Source organism: Scleropages formosus, chromosome 14, assembly GCF_900964775.1.
Source record: "Scleropages formosus chromosome 14, fSclFor1.1, whole genome shotgun sequence".
In the NCBI taxonomy this organism is placed as follows: domain Eukaryota; kingdom Metazoa; phylum Chordata; class Actinopteri; order Osteoglossiformes; family Osteoglossidae; genus Scleropages; species Scleropages formosus.
The window spans coordinates 19,127,535-19,150,264 of record NC_041819.1 but is presented as its reverse complement, the minus strand read 5'-3'; the positions used below and the strand labels follow the sequence as shown (position 1 = coordinate 19,150,264).

At 45.1% G+C, this 22,730-nt stretch overlaps 1 protein-coding gene across 1 annotated transcript in view; it reads left to right on the top strand.

The window, feature by feature from the left end:
• The first annotated feature begins 2,809 nt into the window (after positions 1 to 2,809).
• The window catches only part of LOC108931006 (dystrophin-related protein 2-like), a 36,352-nt gene continuing 16,431 nt past the window's right edge, over positions 2,810 to 22,730 (top strand). Inside the window, exons 1-9 of the mRNA XM_018746556.2 lie at positions 2,810 to 2,924; positions 4,183 to 4,351; positions 12,965 to 13,121; positions 16,876 to 16,996; positions 17,604 to 17,872; positions 19,086 to 19,232; positions 21,121 to 21,199; positions 21,677 to 21,737; positions 22,525 to 22,586. Of these exons, the coding sequence (XP_018602072.1) occupies positions 4,305 to 4,351; positions 12,965 to 13,121; positions 16,876 to 16,996; positions 17,604 to 17,872; positions 19,086 to 19,232; positions 21,121 to 21,199; positions 21,677 to 21,737; positions 22,525 to 22,586 (943 nt within the window). The 5' untranslated portion in view covers positions 2,810 to 2,924; positions 4,183 to 4,304. The remainder of the gene's footprint in view (positions 2,925 to 4,182; positions 4,352 to 12,964; positions 13,122 to 16,875; positions 16,997 to 17,603; positions 17,873 to 19,085; positions 19,233 to 21,120; positions 21,200 to 21,676; positions 21,738 to 22,524; positions 22,587 to 22,730) is intronic.

The following is a 22,730-nucleotide window of genomic DNA, read 5'->3' as shown; positions in this document are numbered from 1 at the left end:
AGTTTTACACTGTGTGCTATCCTTTGTCATGCAACTAATTGCACCAAGTAAAGAATGTATGTCTGTAAATATATATATATATATATATATATATTTTTCCTATTTCCTTGCTACACTTAAAAACATAGAAATCCTATGCAGAAAAATATAAAGGGTGTAAAAATGTGTTATTTGAGCAGTTAATTTATGCAAGTAAAGTATAAAGAGAAGCAGTGGTGGTGTCTCACAGCACTGGACTGTGAGCTTTGAAGCGGCTTCAAATCCATCTTAGTCTGTGTGGAGTTTGCATGTTCTCCCTATGTTTATATATATCTATATATTGTTTGCTCACATCTGCTCTAGATGCTGCTCCATCAGGGAGGAGGAGGCAACTCCCAGCCATCTCACCCACCCAAGGAGACACAGGCCAGTATACATTCCCTGGGCCTCCTTGCCACAGATGGCTATTGTGGCACAGCAGTGTTACAAACAAGTCAGGCAGCGATCGCTGAATCATATTGAACGAAAGGTTGTGTTTGCAAATGCATCTCTCATGGCATGGCAATTTTTAATCACTTTTGATTTTATATTATTTCCAGTGTGATTTGTACAGAGTGTTACTGTATTATTTTTCATGCAATTTAGCAGTGACCCCACACTCCAGAGTTGAACCAAATGTCATTTAATATATTTTTCACGTGATGGCAAGATGTAGGTAATTCTCTCGGGGCCTGATTCTTGTAAAAGAAGAAATACTTGTGCAGTAATAACTATGTCATCATCTGTTTATATTCTCACTCCAAATGATCTTTGATTGTGTGTGAGAGGGGTGGGGTGATGAATGTGTGATGCCTGAATTTGTTGTTTGCCTTTTTGCCAGGGGCTCAACCACGTATTCTAACTCATTAAAACTACCATCATCCTCACTGTTGTGGGCAGCATTTTTCTTCATAGATTCATGTAGCCTCTGACACGTTTATCTCTTAATATTTCTATACAGTTTGTTGGAAATCTGTAACCTAGCTGTAAAGCTTTATTCAGAGATGCATCAGTTAATCAACCTCAGAATTCAGTATCTCATAGTTCAGGCAGTTTTTCTATAATAAATGATAATATAATAAATAATGCAAAAATGTTCTATTATTTGTAAGTTTTAATTTAATAGTAGATTACTCCAAGCACAAAAATATAACAGCTATTTCCTATTTTATACTGAACAGTCCATATAGTGGATTTTGTGGGCTGCTGTCCATGGTGCTGAACTGAAAACTTAACAGCTTTGGCAGTTTAACAAGGAGTCTCCCACCTAAAACCTCTGGCAGTACATCGTTTTCAGGTAAATAATGCAGTACTAGGTTTTTTTTTCTGCAAAGGGTGTTGTATTTAAGTCAGTGTGTGGTAGCTGACCATGAAGTGGTTTAAACTGCTGCCTTCAGAACAGGAAAATGCAGGTTCAAGTCTTACCTCTTGCTACAGTCCCCTTGAGCAAGGTACTTACCCTGAATTACTGCGGCAAAGTGACCCAGCTGTATATATTGAGTCACAGCTGTAAATAGCTTCACAGAGTAAGTTGTATCAGAGAAAAGCATCAGGTAAATGTCAATGTCGTCATGCGTTTGATCATTTATATGGTCTCATGTCATTTTTATAAATAATCCCGAACAAACTGAGACAGTCTGTGAAACATTAGTGGACTGACAGTCTCTTTAGCTAAGGGTGTTTGAATCATAAGACACTGACGTGACCCCAACATCTCACCATAAGTGTTCTCGCAGTGCTACATAAATTGCAGGATATTTAATGGAACCCTTCCTCAAACCATAATAGCTCAGTTGAAATGCAGGGCTCTGGCAGCAAATTACCAGCCTCATCCAGAAAGAGTCTGGGCTGACTGGCTAAGCCTGTAAGGTCAGCTGGGGTGGAAAAAGCCTCTTGTACAAAAAGTGACAGTAATTATTTGCGTGTGAATGTTTGCCTTCTGTTTCACTCCATGTCAGTCTGTTAAATCCAGAGATGTGGGACAAATGTACTTTCTGATTGTTCACCGGATGCGGATAGGCCAAAAGTAAGCACTAAAAACATCTATGTCGTGCTGTGTAATGACCTTCTTTTAAGGGTGAAATCTATTTATGCTAATAACAGTCTGGTTTAAAGGCACTGAGCACTTTAAAATGAAAACAAGGCCAGAGCATTAATATTCATGAGTGCAACATGTTTGTTCATTAATCTGCTCTTTTGCCATAACGTTAATATAGTGACAGTCTTGGTCAAAGGGGCTCTTTTTCTTTTCGCAAGTAAATCACATCAGAAATTACTTTTTTTTTTTTTTTTTTTTTTTACCCAGTTACAGCAAAGCATTCAGATTAAGCTGTTTTGTATATATGTGAAGGAAAAAGCAAAAGGTTATTGTATTCACAGAGACCTGTGGTCAGGCAAGTGGCTTATGGGGAATTCTGTGCCTGAGATTCAGTGGGGGTTGCGGTTGAAGCGTGGAGGCCAACCTCCATCCGAGGCCTGGCCAGCACTTGGCTGTGAAGGCCATTCACGCCCTGGTCACAGGAACGCTCTAAGTGTTGACAGACATCGTTGCAGCAGCTCCTGCAATGGACTTGATTGTGTTTTGGTCCAAGCAGTCGTACTTTATTGTTTGTCAGCGTGCGATGACTCTGCGTTGCGAGGCTGGCTGTGGGTGTTGCCACTTGCTGGCTGGAAGAGCCAGGAATGTGGAGAACAATGCTTCCATTGAAGGCAGGGCCGCTGTGCTTGTACGCCTTCCTGAATTCTTCCCTCACTGTAAAATATGAAATTGCGACAGTTCCTGCTGAAGGACTCAGCAGAAGGCTGGACTCTCAGTTCTCATAAAACCTTGCTGGTTAATAACAGGAGTACCAGTTCGCTAATGGAGCACTAGTCAACATAGGACTGACAAGGTCTCGAGGCCCAAGGTAAGTACTCTAGGGTCCATAATCCATGGGGTTAAGGAAAATAACTCCAGTGTGAAATATTTGGAATAATTAAAGATAATTTGTTCTGATGGGTTTCCTTCCTTATCAGTCTGAGGCTACGATCTTAGCTGAAAAGTATAACTTTCACAAGCACATCTCTTGAGTTAACATGTCATACTAGCTGAATTTCGTTCATTAGAACAATATTCTATGGTTATGTGCGCTAATTAAAATATGTACATACAACTAATCATGTAGAAATAGTAATAACCTCTGTATCTGTTCATAACGTATCTGCTTTATCATTATCATCACAGCAATCTGTCAGATTCACTGTTTCACTTTATCGTTCTTATAAGTAATTAGTAAGTTACATAGTGATAAAAATTCTATGACAGAATGTTTGTGTGTTCAAGTCCTAAGAAAGGGTATAAAAATGCTCAGCTGTATAATATAAGTATAAAACTGCAAGAATTATTATTATTATTATTATTATTGTTGTTGTTGTTAAGACCTGCATATAGACATTTATCATGACTTAGGTCTTGCTTATGTCTAATCCAGTACGCCATAATAAATTTATGAAGATGGATGGATGTGCTTATATGTATGTATTTGTCTCCATTTGTCCGCATGACAGTGTCCTCGATTCTCTTTTTGGGTATAGCTCTCCAGGAAATGTTGCACCTACCACCTTCTGATGTAGGTGTTTTTCTGCCTGAAGTTGAAGGAACACCATTGTTCACATCGCCTGAAACATGTAAAGTGGGCGAAGCTTCACCGTACGCAGAGACAATAAAGTGACAGTTTGAGGCAGATTTGTTCCAGGCGGCATTATCAGACTATCTTTGATTTTGTAGAATCTACAAATATGGGAGAAGCAGCATGTCCCACCTGACATTTCAGGCAATGTGTCGAATCAGCTTTCAGGGTCCTCTGTTAACCTACATCAGAGTTGTGAGTGTTGAACTCGCCCGGGTTTGCAAGCCACCGGGAGACCAGGGTGGGCCTCCTAGAAGGGTTTGGCCATGGGCAGCGGGGTGGGGGTTATAGGGTAGGTTTGGAGAAATCACTACCTTGATAAATGACTCAATTACTCAGCTCTGTGTGTATTTGTCTGTGTATGTGTGCACTGTATGTGTGTGTGGGCCTTAACACTGCTCACGTCTAAGAATGTCTACTTATCCTCTTCTCTCTTCATCCAGGAAGCTGCCTTACCTATTTTTCCCAGTCCTCACTGCCCGTTTCTTCCCAGCAGGTTCTGAACAGACCCCGTGGCGACCATGTCGCTGTGCACGTGGCCAGGTGTTGGAGGACCCTGAGAGCGTGGAGCCTGGCACAGAGGGTGGAGGCCAAGGCAGACTACCTGGAAACGGCGAGATGAACCTCTGCTGGAGCGAGATCAAGCGCAAGTCCCACAACATCAGGTTGGAACCGGTGTCTGTCCGGTGGCCACGAGCATTATGGGATTGAAACAATGAACTGATTTGACCACTTTATAAATCCTGCTGAATACACACACACACACACACACACACACACACACACACACACACACACACACACACATTTTCAGAACCGCTTGTCCCTTACGGGGTCACGGGGAACCGGAGCCTACCCGGCAACACAGGGCGTAAGGCCGGAGGGGGAAGGGGACGCACCCAGGACGGGACGCCAGTCCGTCACAAGGCACCCCAAGCAGGACTCGAACCCCAGACCCACCGGAGAGTAGGACTGCAGTCCAACCCACTGCGCCACCGCACCCCCTCTCCTGCTGAATATTCTGGGAAAAAAATTACCTCTGCCTTTGGCAAATAGTGTTACTATTAGCAATGATCTACTTTCTGAGCATCTTCCTGTCACTGTCTTAACCTCCTGAGCCCCAGTCATTCATGTTGGTTCACCCTGGTGGACATGTTTTTAATCGTAACTCCCAAACTGTATCGGTTACAATGCCCAGAGTCCTAGTGCACTTTATATACGACATTAGATGATTTTATGTAATATCACATCTTTAGTTGTGGGGCTTGGACAACAAATAGACCTGTTCCTTTTACTGCTTCTAGCCCAAGTTTCATTATCAGTAGGCAATTTGCAATTAATGGTTGTAGATTGAGGGGGGTGCGGTGGTGCAGTGGGTTGGTCCAGGTCCTCCTCTCTGGTGGGTCTGGGGTTCAAGTCCTGCTTGGGGTGCCTTGCGACAGACTGGCGTCCCATCCTGGGTGTGTCCCCTCCCCCTCCGGCCTTACGCCCTGTGTTGCCGGGTAGGCTCCGGTTCCCTGCGACCCCGTATGGGACAAGCGGTTCAGAAAATCTGTGTGTGGTTGTAGATTAAGATGAAAAATAAAGCTTCATGATATTATAGACATGTAACCTTTGATACATCTGAGTGGTATGACTGTTCTGCTTGTTCCTCCTCCATCGACAGCTTAAAATTGTATACTCCTTACTGTTATAGCAATGCTTAGGTCTGACAGTTTCTTGCTACCGCCTGAGAAGCCCGGTGCTGCTTTAATGGACGGAACGGGTGACATACTGTAGTAGTTAGAGCCACTGCCTTGTAATTGAATCTCACCTCCTGCTGCTGTACCTTTGGTCAATGTACCTGCCCTAATACTGCTCTAGTAAAAATTACCCAGCTGTTTAAATGGGTAAGCAGGGGCTAAATAAGCAAATAACACACACACACACATTTTCTGAACCGCTTGTCCTATACGGGGTCGCGGGAACCGGAGCCTACCCAGTAACACAGGGCGTAAGGGCAGAGGGGGAGGAGACACACCCAGGACGGGACACCAGTCCGCCGCAAGGCACCCCAAGCGGGACTCGAACCCCAGGCCCACCGGAGAGCAGGACCCGGTCCAACCCACTGCACCACCGCGCCCCCCTCTTCAAATAATACAACCCCATTTCCAAAAAAAGTTGGGACAGGATGTAAAATGCAAATAAAAACAAAAAGCAGTGATTCGTTAATGCTCTTTTAGCCATAATGGAAAGTTTTCTATTTACCTGTTAAAGTTCCAAATTGTTTTCTTTTTTTGACACAGGTAAATCGGTGCCTGTCAAAACTTTTTTGTAATGTGTTGTAGGGATCTAAATCAGAATTAACTTATATTTTCAAATTTATTTTAAGTTTAAATATCCTATCAGACCGTCCTGGGTGTGTCCCCTCCCCCTCCGGCCTTACGCCCTGTGCTGCCGGGTAGGCTCCGGTTCCGCCGCGACCCTGTATGGGACAAGCGGTTCTGAAAATGTGTGTGTATCTTATCAGATAGATAGATAGATAGATAGATAGTTAATGTTTAATTATTCTTAGAGTGTCCCCTCCCTGTGACGAGCTCATGTCCCATCCAGCATGTATCCTCTCAGCCTTGTGCCCAATTTTTCCAGAATAGGCTCTGGATCACCCTGATCATGACAAGCAGGTAATAGATGGATGGCATTTTACTTACTTTTTAGAATCAGGAATGAAGCAAACAATCAATTCAAACAACAGGAATGAATGATCTGAATGTGGTCAGTGGCAGATCGAAAACCGAACCCCACTCAGTTACTTGGGCACAACCTGTGCCCACACAATGCCCATGCCAAAGCGTGTTTCACTTATTCTTTCAGCCAGCTTAAACTTTCAGCAGTGCAAATTTCACTCTATTTTGTACATCTTCGCTTCAGCTGGCACTCTGTATGCCCTTTTGGCCCCAGGATGGTGAACTTCTGTGGTACAGGTGCTCATTTACAGGGCTCTCTGCAGATGACCCCTTTCCTAGGGCAGAACATTGGAAGTTTCAGGATCAAAACTCCAGGCATGAGTTGTAAGAGTGTCAAGTGTTCTGTACGGAGGTTGATGATAGGATCTTTCAGTCCTTCTGGAGATGTTCGTGATGGAGCCGTTCGAGTTCTGTCAATGTTGGAAGATCAAGAAGGCCTTGTCTGGTGATGACAGAGAAGAGCTCTGGAGAAGGTGAAGCGAGTGCTCTGACGGGTGGCCGCTTTAATCTCGGTACATCGGACCGGCAAGATTACCTTCTACTCTGAAATCACAGACGTGGCAAACACAGCTGCTCCTCTTCCCACAACTCCTTGCTTTCCCTGATAGGGCAGTAAATTCCCACTCCTGCCACACAGCGAAAGGGCAGAATGCTGGGAATGTGCGGTGGCTGGTGCCTCGGGTGTGCCTCAGGCCCTGGTGGACTGTGGGGGGGTGCATTACCGGGATTCTTAAGGGGCGGGCTGCCTACACTCCCCAGCTGCGCAGGGAACCCTAGCCTCACAGTGCCCTCTATTGTCCCATGATCCCCGGGTGACCCCAAAGGGAGGTGGAGAAACGGTGGGATTTTCGGATACCTGCCAAGACGTGCTGTCCCCATTTTTCCACATGAACGGGGCTTGACTTCAAGGGCACTTTTTCACGAGCTGTGTTCAACCTCAGGATGTAATGTAAGTGTCTTTAAAGGGCAGCAATTCCCCAGCCGCAGAGCTGGAGTAGGAAGAATCATCCTGCAAGTTTTAGAAGTGCGCTCCCTGGGCGGACTGGCTGCCGCTCCCCTCCAGCTGACTTTCCACAGCCGCTGCCCGTCGAACAGCCTCTCTCTGACATTTTGAGCCGGTCTCTTTCTCCCACACTCGAAGGTTTATATGGCTTCTGCAAGGTCCTTTTGTGTCGCGGTGAACAAACCAGACCGTTTATGTTTTCGCATGCCGTGGCTCGAAAGGCCTTTGGGTCTTTGAGGCGGGTTGAAAATAAAGATTTCAGCCAAATAATAAAGTGGACATGTCCGCAGGCCGCTGGGGATGAGCGTTATCGCTCTGCAGAGTTTATATTTTGGCAGGGCTGGCAAACAACTTTAACGTACCGAGACTAATGAGGAAAGGAATCAACTGAGAATTCCGGGAGCATGAATTATTTAAAAATACACACTGCTCCTTGGAGGGAGGAATCAGAACGAAAGAAGAAACTGTAGGATGGATTCATCAACACATACGGTAGCTTAGGGAATAATACAGGGAAAAAAAAAAAAAACTGCACTTTTATGATTAAAAATTTAGGTCTTAATATTAAGACATTCTTATTACCGCGTTGTGGTGGATATCGGATCGGCTTTTGTCTGAGTGCCTAGAACTGTCAAGAATAATTATCCTAAATAATTATCCTAATTACATTATATTATCCGTACACCCATTATCACTAACCGCTTGCCCAATTCAGGAGGTCGTGATGGTCAGGAGCCTGTGTCAGAACCATAGGATACGTGGCTGAGTGCATCCTGGACGGAGTTCCAGTCCATCACAGGGCAGTCACACACATTCACTCGCTTGTATCCGAACACACTAAGGGCTATTAAGAGACACCGTTTCACTTTAAACACCTTTTCTGGATTGTCGGAAGAACGTGCAAAGTGCACAGAATAGGCTGGATTCAAACTCATCCATTGTGCCTATTTGATGTCCTTGACCAAGGTGATTTACAAGGATTAGAAAAATTTGGACAGCGGGTCCTTAAGGATGCATAGCTGGTGATTTTTTCTGCAAGAGGAGTCGTGCTGTTGGACCTCCGAGCAGGTTGTTACCGATCTGCTCTGATTCGCTGCTGCAGATTTGTTCTTACGTAAAACAATGTTTACAGCGGCCCTCTGTACTGTCAGACATGGTTTCCAGCAGTCAGCTATTCAGAACCAGACTTACAGCAGGTCAAACCCCAATAAAATGTGTTATTGAAACCAACCTGCGCTCAGCGAGACGCGTAACCCTTCTGAGCAGCCCTTCCTTTTCGGAGCCGGACCCCTGGGATGCTCCGCGACTCACTGAGCCGAATCGCAGTGACAGCGGTGACACGAGTCAAACTAAAAACAAACAACTTCAAAAAGCAACAGTGAGTCAAAGTGACACTGATTTGGAAAACAAATACTGTGGGAAAAAAAGGAAACACGACGAAGCGTTTAAGGATGCTTTGCAATTGTACCATGCCCGGGGTTTCATCCTATTCGCAGTTGTGAAAGAAATCACACCCTGTACCAAATTCCCCGTGCTATTACAAGAAGATATCAAAGGAGCCAGCCTAGCAGCGAAATTCATTTCCTCCTGACACAACCTGAGGGACGGCAAGCAGATGGTATCAGTGGCTATTATTGGGACTGTCTTTGTGGTTTCCAAATGGATTTATTATAAGTAATAAAGTATTAAATTGTTCTTATTTTATTGTTTTATTTTACACTATTAATAATAATTCTTGGAGTAATAATAAAAACGAGCCTGTAAGGCACTTTGGAGAAAGGGAATAGTTAAATAAATAAATACATACATAAATAAATAAATAAATAAATGTACTTCATGTTTCCCACTGGTTCAGTTTCCTGTGACAGCGTAAGATTTCCTTTTTCGTATTAAGTCAATTTAAAACGAAATTAAATCAGTTGGATGTTGTAATATAATGATAATTAAAGGGTGGAGGATTATAACATGTGAAAATTTCCTAATTGGAAAATCAGTCAGTTCACAGTTCCACTGAAATCTTTCAAAGACCTTTGTCAAGTTTCATTTATTAATCCATCCATCCATCCAATTTCAATAAACGCTTGTCCTGAGCAGGGTCGCAGCGATGCAGAGGCTGCCCCGGAAGCATCGGGCGCAAGGCTGAGGGGGGTAGCCGCTGGAAGAGGCACCAGTCCATCAGAGGGTAGCCGCACACACACGCACACACACACACAGTCACTCCCCCATTCACACTCTCCGAACATCTTAGAGTCACTGATCCACCCCAACTACACGTGTTTGGACTGTGGGAGGAAACCCACGCAGACAGACGTGGGGAGAACATGAAAACTCCACACAGACACAGTAGGGATCGAACCCACATTCTTTCTCACCACGCAGGTGCTGTGAAGTGTCGCCCCCCCCCCCCCCCCCCCCCCCCCCCCCCCGGCACCCTTGTTTATTATATTTTATTTATACAATATTTATTTATTAAAACTTAAAAACTTTGTAGTATTTTGCAGGCGAGGTTTATACTCGTATTTCTCCGTACAAATGGAAGATTTCGGTGATGAAATTCCTTCTTCTTTGCAGCTCTTTCTGATATTACTCCGTGTCGTTGCCTTTGTCTCTGACTATCACTGCGGCCCAGTGCTGGTGTTGCTGCACCAAAATAGGGTAAAATAAAATAAAATCAAAATCTTAGGTGATCTTGTGAAACGACAAAACTCCAGTGGTGAAAAATGCAACGACCCCGCGACGTATGGACTAAAACGTCCGCGAGCAAGGCGGATCCCCAAGGCAGCATACGGAAGTGGAGCAAAATCGCAGGAACGACTCAAAGTCGTAGCGAACGCAACAGCGGGTATGCGCTGAGATGGCGGTTTGCGTTAAGGTTTGAACGTGCTTGGGTGCGAAGACACGGGAAGCTGGCACCGCAGCGGCAGGGGGTTTAGGGAGGTGCCCCTTAATCCTGAAATGTGCCGCCTTTTCTATGCGGGTCCGGAAATACTTCGCTGAAGGGGTCACTTCTTCAGCCCTTAACGCCCTTTTAATGTCCAAAAGGGCTTCATCGCACGGCACTCTGAGATTGTTCATCGAAACACCTCTTAATCACGGTGCCGTTGTATGGGAGTGCCCTTCACGACGGAACAATAAAAACAGTTCATAATAAAGACGGGGGGGTCATTTTCATCCTTTGGAACTATCCTCCTCTTCCTGTTTGTGCTATTATCATAATGACTGCATACCGCAGTAATTATTGCCCTTTATGTGTCGTCTTGCTGTGCTGTCGTATCGTTTATGGAACGCCTGGCGATGAAGACCGTTTGACCCACAGAGAATGCTACAGGGAGCCAGAAGGGGGGAAAAGTCACAAAAATTAACTATCGCTACAGATTATTTCCTCATCATTAATTACCCGCTGAACCGCGAAGCTACCTCTGCTTGCCTTCTCTAATGTTTAATTGACAAGTCCGATCCGAATGGTTTCGCTTGAAACGCGATTCAGAGTGACGGCGATGAGAAACGGCCGCAGGTCCAAGGAGGGTAAATCTAAAGCAGCCCAATGAGGTTTTTCGACGTGGGCCGTGTCACGTAAGCGTTGGTGGCGCGACGTTCACCCAGCTGCCCCGCGTGCAGCGTTTCGACAGATCTGCAGCGCCGAGCAGGGGGTCGCTTGCGTGCCGTGCAGGGTGATGTAATGCGGCCCCGGTGCCGGTCCGTGTCAGCGACGCTTTCCGCTGCCGTTATGCTCTCTTGTCCCCGAGCTTTGGGCTGGCGGGCTGCGGGCGCGATGCAGTCACCCTGTGCGCAGCTGGGTTCACGTTGCCATGGGGTCTAAAGTCTGTAGTATGTTTTTGCTGTCGCGGTGTGTGCGCGCAAGCTCGCACGCACACGCACGCATAACGGCGGCCCTGGCTTGGCTCTGACGTCTCGCTTCTTCCTCCTGCCAATGGGAAGGAAATGGAATGCCAATGGAAACCACCCCTGAGAGATTACCGCACAAAGAGAGCAAATTACATCCTGCTGACACAGGAAAAAGAAAATCACTCTGCAATGTTGCATAGAGGGAATGGGAGAAACGGTGCGCGTCACTCCTTCTGCGCGTACACGTGTGGGACGCTGCTCCGTGATGGCTTTATGAGTGTCTTTACGTCTCCGTGTGGACGTGGGATCGTATTTGTGCGCCGCAGGAGTGTTTCCATGACTCTGCAATGGATGCAGGAGTGTCTCCGAATCTTCGTGACAAATACAGGCGCGTGTCCGTATCTTTGTGATGGACACGGGAGTGTCTCTGTGATGGATTTGGGAGAGTCTCTATAACTATGACTCTGTGATGGGCATTGGAATGTCTCATTGACTCTGAGAAGGATATGAATGTATTTTCTTGACTCTGCGATGAATGTAGGAGTGTGTATGTGACTATGATGAGTGTAGGAGCACGTTTGCTCGCTGTCACTCCACTCTGGAAGCCCTGAAATATCCCACCCTTAAAGACGACCCAGCTGGCCGGCTGTCAAGAGGTACCAGACGGTCTAAGCCATTTCAGCCCCTGAGCCTTCTATAACAGCATGCCAGACATCAGCTTTGCATGTGCTTATTGCATCACTGCTGACTCTTAGCCGTGGGTCCTTCGCAATGTTCCAGTTGCAATCATCACAAATAATCGGGCATATTTATTTTATTATGTGATGTGGAACCCAGACGATGGATGTTTCTAAAGCAGTGATGCTAATACTGCGGTCTTGCAGGTACCGTAGACCTGCCTTCTATTACAGAGTGCATTATAATGAGCGTGCCTTTGGGTTGTTTTGTTTGTTCCGTAGTTTCTAGACAGAAAACCAGCATGCTGAATTCTTTATTAGGTTTAATAATGTAAAGGGATCGTCTATATTACCTGCTTTCCCTTCCAAAGCTGTGGCTTTCAGTTAAGCTCGGGCAAAGCGTCAAAGAGTAGAACATTGTCTCTCCCTGTTCCTCGGTCCCGGGTACAAACTGCTCAGCCGATGCCTGAACGCAACATCCTTGGGGGGACGCTGATTGGCAGCCCGGACAAGTCCTCTGTAATTGAGATGGTGGACCATTTTCGCTCCGTGCCTCTCTCATCAGCTCCCTCCGAAAGTGGTCCTTGTGGGATTTGCTTTGCACCCGGGGCCAGCTGAAAAGGAGACTGAGCTAAATGCTGAGAGGATGGATTAACCCTTCTCAGACCTCAGCTGCTTCTCTTTTTCTGAATTATACATAAGCGTTCAATGTGGCTTCCTGCATCACATTAGGTGATGTGTTTGGCTCGCAGCTGTTTCTGCGGAAATTCGAAATGAGCAGTCAAGATTACACAAAGTGAGTCAGGAGCCTCTTAGCGCATTTCTCATGCAAACATCCAGATGCACTTTAAATCTCTGTTTACACGGCAGACTGCATGTGCGTTTGCGCACGTGCGTCAATTAAAATCAAGGTGGAGACTCCGCCTAACGTATGCAGCTGGTCTGTTGGTTGATGAGTGCAGCGTGGCGAGGTGTGACGTGAAGGGCTGGCGAATAATGTGGGACTATGGCCTGTGTCCTCTGCAGGACGCGCCTGGAGGCTTTCACGGACAACAGCGGTAAGCTGCAGCTGTCCCTGCAGGAGATCATCGACTGGCTCACGCTGAAGGACGAGGAGCTGTCGGAGCAGCTGCCCATAGGGGGCAACGTGGCTGCGGTCCAGCACCAGAGAGAGTTCCACCAGGTGGGCCTGCCCTCCGAGGACCTGCGATGATGGGCTCCTCTGCAATCGTTGCTCTTTGGGACACAACTAGTAGAAAGCCAAAGCATCTGCTCTTATGGCCTCTTAACCCTCATCTTTAGAAAGCTGACTTCACACCTGGAGCTGCTAACCCAAGTATAGCAGTTCCATGTACACCCTTCCCTTGTCTAACAGGGTCCCCTAGAATGAAAAACCACTGCGATGGCTTATGAAAATCTGTAGTTCTTCCTTCAGTGCAGACGTCTCAACGTTGAAAAATTGATTTCAGGGAAAACTTACAGACCAGGAGATCTGGGATGTGTGACAATGGCCTTATTATTCATCGCAAACAGATCTTTTCCCAGTCACGCGGTAATTTTACATCCGCAACGTGTATTTTATTCAATGTCTACTACATGCTTCTCTCAGCAAAGCACAGAGATGTTATGTTTCCATAAAAGAAAAACAGCTACTTTATATACTTCCTGTTTCATTCCTCCTACTTCAACATTATACTTGTAATATTTCTACCAATCACAACATTGATGATGACAAGTGTAGATCACAACTGAAACAGCAGGTTCAATAGTAACTTTTACAAATAAACTGCGTTAAATGAAAGCAACTCAATTATTGAAATAATATTTATTAGTATAAATAGCAATATCTATCCATTGTCGACAACTGCTAGTCCCGAGCTGGGTCACGGCGAGCCGGAGCCTAATCCGGCAACGCAGGACGCAAGGCCGGAGGGGGAAAGGACACACCCAGGACGGGACGCCAGTCCATCACAAGGCACCCCAGGCAGGGCTCAAACGCCAGACCCTCCACAGCGGGCACTGGCTGAACCCGCAGTGCCACTCCATCCCCTTCCAAATAACAATATATGTTATTTAAATTACAGCTTTTTGAACATGAATAACCTTACACCATAAAATCATTAAAGTAATACATCGGCTACAAATTAAAGTTAAATTTTTAAAATTTAAAAGTTTTTCCTCTTGTTGCTTACGAGTCATAGTCTGCAGGTTACACTCATGGTCCAGAAATGATCACCATCCTTCACAATGCCATTGAACTTGTTTAAGTAATAATTTGGATGAGTGATACATTGTAATCGCTTTTGTTCCCAATGTTATGTGTTATCATCATAATACATAAAAGTACTTTTATTTTTATTAATTTTATGTGACATATTTTTACTCTGGGAGCATATAATTTTTTTCGTAAGAAGATTTGGTAATTCAACTCCCTCATAAGAAGAATTTGCCCGAAGGGGTGATTTCATGCGACAAATTAACCGTGTTATGTGAGAGATAGGTGTAATCCTACAGCAGGTCTATACGTAGGTTTCTCTATTGTACTGTAAAATTCAGTAGTCTGTATGCTTTAGTAAATGGAGCCTTTGGAGTCGTAAAAATTTGCAGTGATTTCAGATGACAGTACAGTGATGCAAACTAAAGAAGTTACACGAATACTGTTGATAAGCAATTCTAAATAGAAAATTTATCCTTCCGTCTCCATAATTTGCATTTAGCTGGTGAAACAGGTTTATAGACATTTACTAAAAAATACGCAAAATAAAATACGTAGATTAATCGAGCCGGCGTGCGATCAGATTTTTCACGTTGACAGAGAATGTACAAAACAGTCGTGCTGCGGAGAGGCTTATCATTTGTCTTTGAGCGTGTCTTCCTTTATGGATTAAATCTGCCGTGGAGTTGCCAGATGCTGCCTGTCACCAGCGTTCCATCCCACACACATGCGCGTGCACGCATCCATACACACACGAATACATACACACACACACACACTCCAACGGGTAACCTGCCATTTTTTCCCTCCATTTTTCTTCTAATTTTCTCTTCCGTCAACTTGCGGAGGGTCTCCGCGGAATGAGCTGACAAGCAAGGCGCTGTGCTTTCCCACACTCTCATCCAGGCTGCTTTTAAACTTGTCTCTCAATTAACAGGCGCTGGAGTAGCCCTCTGAGAGCGTTCTTCACAAATCTTTCCTTTCTCCTTATTTCTCTGTTCGAGACCACCGCTTTCCTGATAGAATCCAAACTTCGGTATCGCTCTCAGTCATCTTAAATCAACCACCTTCCCACCTTTCTTCATTTCCCTCTTCCTTTATCGTTTTCATAAGATGCATCCATCCCCCAAGCCCTGTGTACCCTGAAAACTTTTCTGCGTGTGCAAAGAGGGAACTTGTGTTGGCTGTACTGCTGAGAATTATAGCATTTTAACAAATGTGAATTATTGATCCGACGTGCAAGTGCTGCGTATGGTCCCTTTGTGCAGGGGAAGAAGCCCCTTCTGTTTTCCCTTTCCAGCTTTTGTCTCATACAGATTAGAAGCAGAACAAATCTAATACAATGGTCTCACCAAGGTCTCGAGAGGTATACGTGGACCAATTATTCGTAAGGCATTCGATAAGAATAGTTCTTCCAGAAGCTCTCGGCATGCATAATTCACCCGGCGTTCTCCTCAGCCTTGATAACTTACTTCTGTTCCAAAAACCAGGCTCCCGACTTGTGAAAGGACTCTTAGACAACTAAGCAGAAGAAAGTCTTACCCCAACCTGGCTGCACCATGGGGAGCTGCTTGGAACCTACACCCTCATGTTACGCACTTGGATTGACTAGGAATCTTTTTTTTCCCCCCCTCTCTTGTTTGTTTTTTTCCCTTTTGTATGTTTTATTTCACTGAAGCTTCCTGTTTAATTTTCTGTACAGGTTGCGGAATGTGATCGTAAGTGACTTTTTGTAGCCTCCGTGGACGCACGAGGAATATCAGGACCAGATCAAAGTTTTTAATGCAGCCGATTTTAAATACGCTGCATTCTCTTAAAAGCAGACGGGGCCACATTTACAGCTCGGATTTTTACAGTATACACCATTATTTTTCAATGACTCATGGGGACAATTTGTAAGAGGGCCTGAATCTCGATGTCCTGGGTTTAAATCAGAAAACCTAACTGCATCACCAGCACACTACAGTCACTCGCTGAGGCTTGGATCATAACTATAGTACAAGGGAATGTAGTCCTGTTGTTTTCTTATAGTTCATTCAATATCGTCGATGGTGTAAAATTAAGTGAGTATAGTTTGGAGTTAAACCAGAACAATTCGGTCTTAATATTATACACAGGGAGGGGTGCAGTGGAGCAGCGGGCTTGCTTGGTCCCACTCCCTGGTGGATGTGGGGTTCAAGTCCTGCTTGGGGTGCCTTGTGACAGACTGGCGTCCCGTCCTGGGTGTGTCCACTCCCCCTTTGGCCTTATACCCTGTGTTGCCGGGTTGGCTCCGGTTCGCCGCAACCCCTCTTGGGATAAGCGGTTTCAGACTGTGTGTGCGTTTATAATACACAGGTCATGGTTTAAATTGGTTGTAAAAATGCTGCGAAACACACTCAAGAGTTCGCTTAGGGAGTAAACAGAGATTTGTTTGAATAAGTACAGGACTTTCATCATGAATTACTAAGAAAGTTTTGACATCCATTATCTTATTCTTACCAAGGTCTGAACCTGAGTTCACCACCCATAGGTATAATAACAAAGGAGTCTAAAGATAGGACTTTCATATTAATACTGTGATTTTCATATTCTGTGGTACTTTGTCGGCCATGGTACCGTTTTCTCTGTTTTCCAGCTGGATTAGTATTTTATGGCTGCAGTCCTTCTGTCCTATAGCATTTGTAGGCTTTGTATCTCAGTGTTTTAATGTGCTGATCCACATCTGGCTCATCTCTTTCAGGCTTTTGTGGAAGATGTGAAGTCGCGAGGTCCATTCATCTACTCTGTGTTGGAGTCTGCCCAGGCCTTCCTGTCACAGCATCCTTTCACGGAGCCGGAGGAACCCCTTGCCGATGGCAAAGGTCTGCACAGGAGACTGCTGAATGTACCAAAGTCCTCATCAATCAGAGTGACAGAGCCACAGCCGAGTCAGCTGATGTATAACCAGAAGGTTGCCGGTTCATTTCCCAAGAGGCTTCGCTTACTTAGAAAAGTGCTGGATCTGAATTGCTTCAGTAATAGAAAAAACGATACAAAGAGCTGAAGTCCTGGGTGAATGTGTACTGTAGACGTTAACAGGATGGACTTGTGAAATGAAATCAGTGTTCATTAGTGTAAAAAAGTGCTTTTTGAGTACACAACCTTGCACGTAGCATAGAAGGTGACCTGGTGGACTTGTATCCTGAAAGTTGCTGCTTCCCAACCCAGCCCTTGGAACCGTGGTTAAACCCTTGAGAAAGGTACTTGCTTTAAATTGCGCCATTAAATGGGTTGAAATCTGTAAGCTGCTTCAGATAAAAGTGTCAGCTTAAGCCACAAATTAATAATAAAACTAACAGTATTGAAATAATGTGTCCATCGGCCCTAGTGGAGACCTTCTAAAAGCTTTGAGTTTGCAGATCTTCTAGTTACCAATGACAACCTTTCAGAACTTCACTGAACACCTTCAGTCCTCCTCTCTCTTCCCAGAGACTTCACCACGCCGCCGTATCCAGAACATCAGCCGCTCAGTGTGGAAGCAGGCTAGCGTGGCAGGTGACCTGTGGGAAAAGCTGACAGCGCGCTGTCTGGACCGGCACCGGCACCTGGAGCGCACACTGGAGCGCCTCGCGGAGTTGCAGGGCGACATGGGTGAACTCGCCGCTGCCATGAGCCAGGCCGAGGGCGTCCGGGATGCCTGGGAGCCTGTGGGCGACCTTTTCATCGACTCGCTGCAGGACCACATCGATGCCACCAAGGTATGCAGTTTTTTAGCGCTTAAAGACTCTGACTGATGGCTCTTGTACCTTTCAGAAAAGTATTTCGCCTAAATTTCTGTTTGTGTCAAATAATTCGGCGGTAAAAATACAAATTGTTCAACTGTGAGCTCCGTAAAGAAACAGCAGTTCATATGGGACGAAAAAAAAAATGTTACAATAGTCTCCGTTTCCGACTGTATACATCTGTGGTGGTCTTTTGAGTTATATCTGCCATGTAAGTATGGTAAAGCGGTACCTAGACATAAACACGGCAGTAATAAGAGATGAACCAGGGCTTCAGGAGCATTTAAGGGCTAATTGCTTCATTAGTGCTTTTCTGATGCGGACCAGTCAAACGCTCTGGGTGCTTGAATAAATCAATTATTGTAAATTCGCTCGTGCTCCACAACGCCTGGCTTTGCACATCACTCGAGAGCTCCATTGATATGCAAATCAGTCTGTTCACAACCAAGAGAGAAATACAGACAGCTATTCTGCTTGGCTCTTCATGTGAAGTCTTCAGATATTTTAACACAAGAAAAAAATCACCCCAGGGAAGGCGGTGATGTGATCATCTTTGAGGCAGGAGACTTTAACTGTGATCCTTAATGAAGCAGATGCGATCGAGTGACGTCTCACCTCACTCCAAGCCATTAACATGAGCGCTCTAGGAAAGATTGAGGAATACTCCGAACAGACCTTCAAGATTTGTAGAAAAAATGCCTGGAGATTAAAGCCAAAATCGTAAGTCTGTAGGGTTTGAGCATTGATTTTGTTGCGGTGGAACGTGCTCCCTCTCTCCCTCAGAACTGCTGAATCCTTTTCAATATTCAGTGAAGGTGTCAAATGCATCTCTTTCGACTCACTGCTTTCCCAATTCCCTAACTGCTCCATAAACTTGCATCACATCATCTATCAGTTTTATAGGCAACTTCTTGTGTTATGTGTGCCGGCAACAATGGCGATGCTGGACAGACTTACTGCGTTTTGAGAACAGCGTGGCTGCATCCATAATTCTTTGTCTGTTGTGAAATGCTCTTTTGTTTATCCTGACATGTGTGTTTCCTTTGGAGGAAGGCATCTGCTATAGGAACGAATGTAAATGTAAATGTGCCTTGACCTGAGCAGTGTGTTCTTTTGCTAACTCAGTAGATGGGACACATCTCAGGGAGTGTGATGTTATAAACAGGGTCACTTCCCATCTCCCCTACAGCTTTTCAAAGAGGAATTGACCCAAATCAAGGAGGGAATGGAACATGTCAATGACCTGACACACCAGCTGGCAATCTCAAATGTGCACCTCTCTGTGGAAAACGCCCATTCCTTGGAGTATCTCAACAGCAGGTGGAAGCTGCTGCAGGTAAACCCACCTTGACATTTAAACGTATGTATTTAGCTGATGGTGGGTCTGGGGTTCAAGTCCCGCTTGGGGTGCCTTGCGGCGGACTGGCGTCCCGTCCTGGGTGTGTCCCCTCCCCCTTTGGCCTTGTGCCCTGTGTTGCCGGGTTAGGCTCCGGTTCGCCGTGACCCCGCTCACAAGCCGCTTCAACCAGTGTGTGATTGACTCATATATACATCTAGCTAATTTTCACTGGAGAGATTTAGGGTACGTGCTTTGCTCATGGGTACTACACCAAGATTTCAAACCTGGGTCACCGCACCAAGGTGTCCATCCACTGCCAATCTCTGTGCATCATTCTCGGAATGGAGATCCTTCAAAATGATGACACCCTTGGCAAAAAGGATTTCGTTCTTGTTGTTTGGGCTATATTTTTAATGTCAGCATCTCCCTAGACTGTATTATTTGTGTTGGCTAAGCAACTAATTAACATTAAACCTCCATAGGGCGACTTCTGCAGAACTGTTAATCGGACTATGTCTGTGGAGTGGTTAACTTTTTTGTATGGATGGATGGATGGATGTAGAAGTCTTGTCTGAGATCCCTCTGCACTTTACCAATGCTGGATTAATTAACCATGCAGCTTGTCAGCAGAGAGAAAATTCCACATGATCTGAATTGTTGAAAGCAGCCATGAAAAATAAATCCTCTACGTTCTGTTTTTTCACTAAGGATTGTTCCTCACTCTAATGTCATTATTTTTAACCAGGCTTTCCACTGCAGAACAGTGTGATGAATACAAAATTAATGATATAAGGAAATCTGTTTGGGCTCGAGTGCGACACGCGTTATGTATTGTGGTGCCTGCTTCATGCTGCTTTTTCTAATATTTCATATAAACAATGCATAAAATGCGGTCACACAGTAGTGAAATGTAGTGCAATGCTGTCACTAAGAAGAACCCAGATTCCAAGACTCTACTCTATGTACCCTTGCTCTTCATCTTGCGAACGCAATTAAGACTGAAAGTCCTTTTGTAACTTGATATGTTTGAAAATAAAAGTCACTTTATGTTTAATACTTTGAAAAACTTTAACATTTTATTATTATTATTATTATTATTATTATAAATATGTTGTTGATAAAGTTATATTCAGTATTGCCTGTTTTCCCAGCATCTGTTGGCTGGGTGTGTAAATAAAGATTGCTTTCGTTCTGCAACAAGTGGGAATTATACGAAATAAAGTAAGGAAAATAAAATTAAGAATAAATAAATAAAGTGGAAAATATTTGCACGCAAATATGCACAAATTCCGCGTGCAGTGAATGGTACACTGGTGAGTGTTATCCTGCGAATGGATTCGACCATCATTCGCGTCACTACCGATCATATCTGGATTCCGCATGCAATCAAAGCGTACTTCTGTATTGTTTTAAATGCTAACTTAGTTGCATATCCTGAAATGCCCTTGGAAACTTATATTCGGCTCTGTCTGTTGGTGGATTGGCAGGGTCTGAATATGTAGTTATGATATGTGCCAGCAGTCGCTGATGTTACTTTACACAGCAAATCCATTACCCTGTAAATAAAATGGGATTAACACGCCTAAATCCCCAATGGGCCTGCTGTAGGGGAGAGACTCAACATAAAATGACAAAGCAGAAATCCTTTACGCATTGAATTCCCACTGGTTGAAGGGTGTGCGACACTCGTCTTGCAGAGCATTTATTTCAGGTTGGATCATTGTCTTCCTTTGAAAAGGAACTGATTGCCCCCTCCCTTGCCATTTCGAAGGCGAGCACGGCTTGTATCGCACTTCCTTTGCTCTTGACATCTAAATTACGGGCTGAATGGCTTCTCCTCTGTCCTCTGATGTAGCGGAGGGCTTCATGCCTTTGTGCCTTGCAGGGCTGCATCGAAGAGAGACTGAAGCAGCTGCAGGATGCCCACAGAGACTTCGGGCCAGGATCCCAACATTTCCTGTCCAGTAAGCACCTTGTGATTCAGTTTCATCAATGAGTTCGCTTGTGCCGCAGTGGGGCGCGAAGGCAGCTTGGAGGAGCAAGGGCTCCGTTCAGCAGCGGTTGGTTGTGCGGCAGAGGCTCTGCGTGATGTTTTGTGAGGACCCCCCCCCCAACCATCAGAGCTCTAAGAGCTGGATGTTCAAAAAAAAAAACAGTTGTGGTTAAGGAGCAGGTTGACTTTGATTACATTACCCCTTTTAAAGTTCACACACCTGCCTGACTTCATTAGCCATGTCCAGTGATTTATCCTCCCGCTGGGTTTCAAGCTATTTGGTCATCTCTCGATACAGTATATGGCAGTCTCACAGTTCCAGCCAAAAAACTGTCCCCGGTCTCATGTTCCCACTTTCAGGACCTCTGCCCAATTTAGAAAACGCGTTGAAAGCACTGCCAGGCTCATTTGTGTTCTTCCACCCACCCCCCACTGTGCCCACCTCCAGGTTCTGTGCAGATCCCATGGGAACGTGCCATATCTCCAAACAAAGTGCCATACTACATTAAGTAAGTGCCTCCGTACAGAGTGTGTCATTAATACTGATAGACAACATAAGGGTTAAGAGTGATTTGGCTTGTTGGGGCAGGAGACTTGGGCCTGCAAATACCATGATTTTCCAGACGTTCTTGCCTGCGTTATCCTGCTTTGGAATTTGCTCCGACGTCTACATGTGGGTGTCCTTCACAGCGGAATGAGAATTCCGGACGTATGGCCTTTGGAAAATAATTTCGTTTTCATGTCACTGCTGTCACGTAAAGACCGAGTAGGAGTGAGTGAATCACACTGGCACTTGGAAGCCAAAATGACGTGCTTGGGGCTGTATTGGACTTTGTTAAGCTCTTTAGGCCTTCATCCCATCAATATTCTATGTGCTTATCATAATGAGCTGTGTTTGTCTCATAGCTTTGGGAGTTAATTAATCAGCCTATTGTTTTGTCTGTATTTTGCATTCTTTGTAACGTCTTACTTTCTCCCTTGATCAGTAGATCCACTCTGCCTCCTATGAAATCCCTCCCCCCCACCACGCTGTTTGAATACTTTGAGGGTTGTGTTTACTGTGGCAGTGTTGCACCCATCAAGAAAAGGCAATTTCAGTCTGAAGACAGTGCTCTCGTTTCGTTCTCGATCCCGGGTTAAGGGAACGTTTGTTTGTTCAACATCTCGTGCAGTAGCATGTGACAGCCCTGGTTCCCTTTGCTGTCCTGCATCTTGTGTGGGCACTGTCTCCCTCACCCTTCTTTCTTTGTTTCCTGTTCACGCTCTCTCGCTCTGCCCATCCAACCCCCTCTTTAGCCATCAGGCTCAGACGACCTGCTGGGACCATCCAAAGATGACAGAGCTCTACCAGGCCCTGGGTAAGACAATTATCTCTTCTGTGACTCGAGCCATCACCTGAGGTCCCAATTATCTCCACCTCGCACCTCTTTCGGCATCTCTCCAACTGCAGATACTATGACATAACTCCAGTTAACCCAAAGGTGCAATTACTGTGAATGCAA